Source organism: Alexandromys fortis, unplaced genomic scaffold (genome assembly GCF_014885135.2).
Source record: "Alexandromys fortis isolate MF-2015 unplaced genomic scaffold, M_Fortis_MF-2015_v1.1 scaffold_98, whole genome shotgun sequence".
Classification (NCBI taxonomy): Eukaryota; Metazoa; Chordata; class Mammalia; order Rodentia; family Cricetidae; genus Alexandromys; species Alexandromys fortis.
Genome location: NW_026068002.1, coordinates 6,989,751 through 6,992,295, shown reverse-complemented (window position 1 = coordinate 6,992,295; position 2,545 = coordinate 6,989,751). Strand labels below are relative to the sequence as shown.

Below are 2,545 nucleotides of genomic sequence, written 5' to 3'. Positions count from 1 at the left end.
AGTCAGGCCCAGAGGAGACTAGGTGAGTCCTGGTGGTGATGGCCTGGGGGAGTACTTAGGGATCAATGAAGTATATTTCGATGACAGCGACAGAGAGACAAGGGGCCCCGCACCTAGTTTGCGGACGGCCTCTCTGCCTGTGTTTGAGGGAGTGCGACATGGCTGGAAGGATGTAGCAAACTTCAGTCTTCCGAGTCCCACCTGGGAATGACGTTGCCTGGGTGCAAAACTAAAATAGACGGCTCCTCCCCCATTCCCAGAAGTCCCTGCAACGCCCCCTCTTCCTCCCCCTCCAGTGTGACCGGCCTAGCCGGCCCTCTCTAGGTCTCTAGTAGTTTCCGCGGTGCTGACGCACGCTTGCGCACACAACCCAGCCTGGCGTTGCACGCAGCAGCCGCGAGCGGGACTGCGGGTGCCAGGCGGTTCCCCGCGGGGGGCAGGGGCGGGACTCTCGGCAGAGGAGGTGCGGCCCCAGCTGGGTCAGGTTGGGGACCTCAGATCGGGCTGCTGGAGTCAGGGGGTTCGGGTTGGGCTCTCTAGGCCTGCGGCGAAATAACCCCGGGCACGGGCCTGCGGGACCCGATAAGGCTGTGAAGGTGCCTAATCATCGGCTGCAGGCGCGGCATCCACCTCGCACCGCCTTCTGCATCTCCCCCGCCCCGCACCCGCCGTGCTTCACTCGGCCTGATCCCTTCTCTCCCGCAGCCCGGAGGAGGGCCGCCTGAGGGCTGAGTTGCCATGGCATCCTACTACGAGATTCTAGACGTACCGCCGAGTGCGTCTGCTGATGACATCAAGAAGGCGTAAGTGCCTCTACTGTGCTGCAGAAAGCCTCTGTCTCTTCTTCCCCGCTACCCTCGCCCCCCACCCCCAGCGCCAGGGGCCCTTTCGAGGGCTGCCTGGAGGGAGGGAGGGGACCCTTGGGAAATTACGAGGACCGTGGCCAGGGAGGGAAGAAGTGCTGTCCGTCTCAGAGCCCGCTGAACACACCCACCAGATACCCCTCTCCTCCAGCTCCTCCATGTGGGCATGCTCAGGTTGCAGTGCTAAAATGCCCGGGCTCTGTGAGGTAGGCCAGTGTCCCCACACTCTGTGGCTCTAGATAGCTCTATCCAATGAGCTCCAAGGGAGGGCTTTGGGTGGGGACATTGTTCTGGCACCTTTACTCTCGGCTCATATCCCTGGCACAGAGCTGGGAGAGAACCCCCTGTAAACGTGGCTGCAGTCCCGGGGCGTTCTTGGATCAGAGCAGTGAAAGGGTGGGTGGACTAAGAGAGTGTGGTTCAGTTGCCTAGTGGGAAGAACCCACGTCAGTTCCCTGACTCTCCAGCTCCTCTCACTTCTCCTGCAGGTACCGGAAGAAGGCTCTACAGTGGCACCCGGACAAGAACCCAGATAATAAGGAGTTTGCTGAGAAAAAATTTAAGGAGGTGGCAGAGGCCTATGAAGTACTGTCTGACAGTAAGGCTTAGGGTCCGGCAGGGACCAGCATGTCCCCATTTCTAATCATGCGCATCTCACTCCTTCCTAAAGCCAAGCCTCCATCACCTCTCTCCTCCCTGCTTTTCTCTAAGATAGCTTAAATGTGCCTCCTCCAACATGGCAAGTTCTGTCTGTCTCCCAGGGGCTGGAGGGCAGTCTGGGTCTTGACCAGGGAAGGGCACAGGGTTTCCTGCTAAGCAGGCTTATCTCCCCCATTTTATAGGCAGGTAAACTGAGGCCGAGAGAGGCAAAATAATTTGCTCATGTCTTGATCTAAAATATGAGTCCAGGTCTGACAGGTGGATTTTTTTCTTTTCTGTGCTGCAGGTTGTACTTGGAACATTGTACATGCTAGGCAAGTGTTCTACTGTTTAAACACAATCCTAGGTCTGTTATTCATTCTTTCAGAAAATATTCTGACTAGACATGGCTATAATTCCAGTACTTAGGCAGATCTTGAGTTCAACAGCATATATATAATTATAATAAATAATGAACTATATGTATAATTTAAATATATAGAAATCCTGTCTCAATAAGTGGATAAACCTCAAAACAACAGCAAACAGCAGGCTGAGGATGTAACTTTGTTGGCAGAGTGCGTTGGTAACATGAACAAGGGCCTGGATTCGATCCCTGGCCCCACATAAGCTAGGCATGGTGGTGCCCTGCCTGTAATCCTAGCAATGGGAGGATCAAGGTTCTTTGGCCATCTCTCAAATTCAAGACCAGCCTGGTGTCTTTTTAAAAAGCTTTATTTCTTAGCTGTGGGTGGTGGCTCATGCCTGTGATCTCAGCACTTAGGAGGCAGAGGGAAGATGATAGGCACGAGTTTGAAGACAGCCTGGATACCGAGTAAGACCTGTCTCTAAACAACAAAACCAAATCTCCAAAGGATCCCAGAAAATATCTGCTAAACTTAGTGTGTCAGGTATTTTGGGGTACTAGGGAGGCAGTGGGGGGTAAGCAGGCCCTGACCTCATCATGTGGGTCTATCACATTCTGATCAAAGAAGACTGGCGATAACCAGGTAAATGCAAAGACAGGTTATACCCTGGAAAGA

The 2,545-nt window shown here is 53.9% G+C and overlaps 1 protein-coding gene across 1 annotated transcript in view; it reads left to right on the top strand.

The window, feature by feature from the left end:
- Positions 1-293: 293 nt before the first annotated feature.
- Positions 294-2,545, top strand: part of Dnajb2 (DnaJ heat shock protein family (Hsp40) member B2) — a 9,489-nt gene continuing 7,237 nt past the window's right edge. Inside the window, 3 exon segments of the mRNA XM_050161054.1 lie at positions 294-803; positions 1,352-1,461; positions 1,706-1,709. Of these exon segments, the coding sequence (XP_050017011.1) occupies positions 739-803; positions 1,352-1,461; positions 1,706-1,709 (179 nt within the window). The 5' untranslated portion in view covers positions 294-738.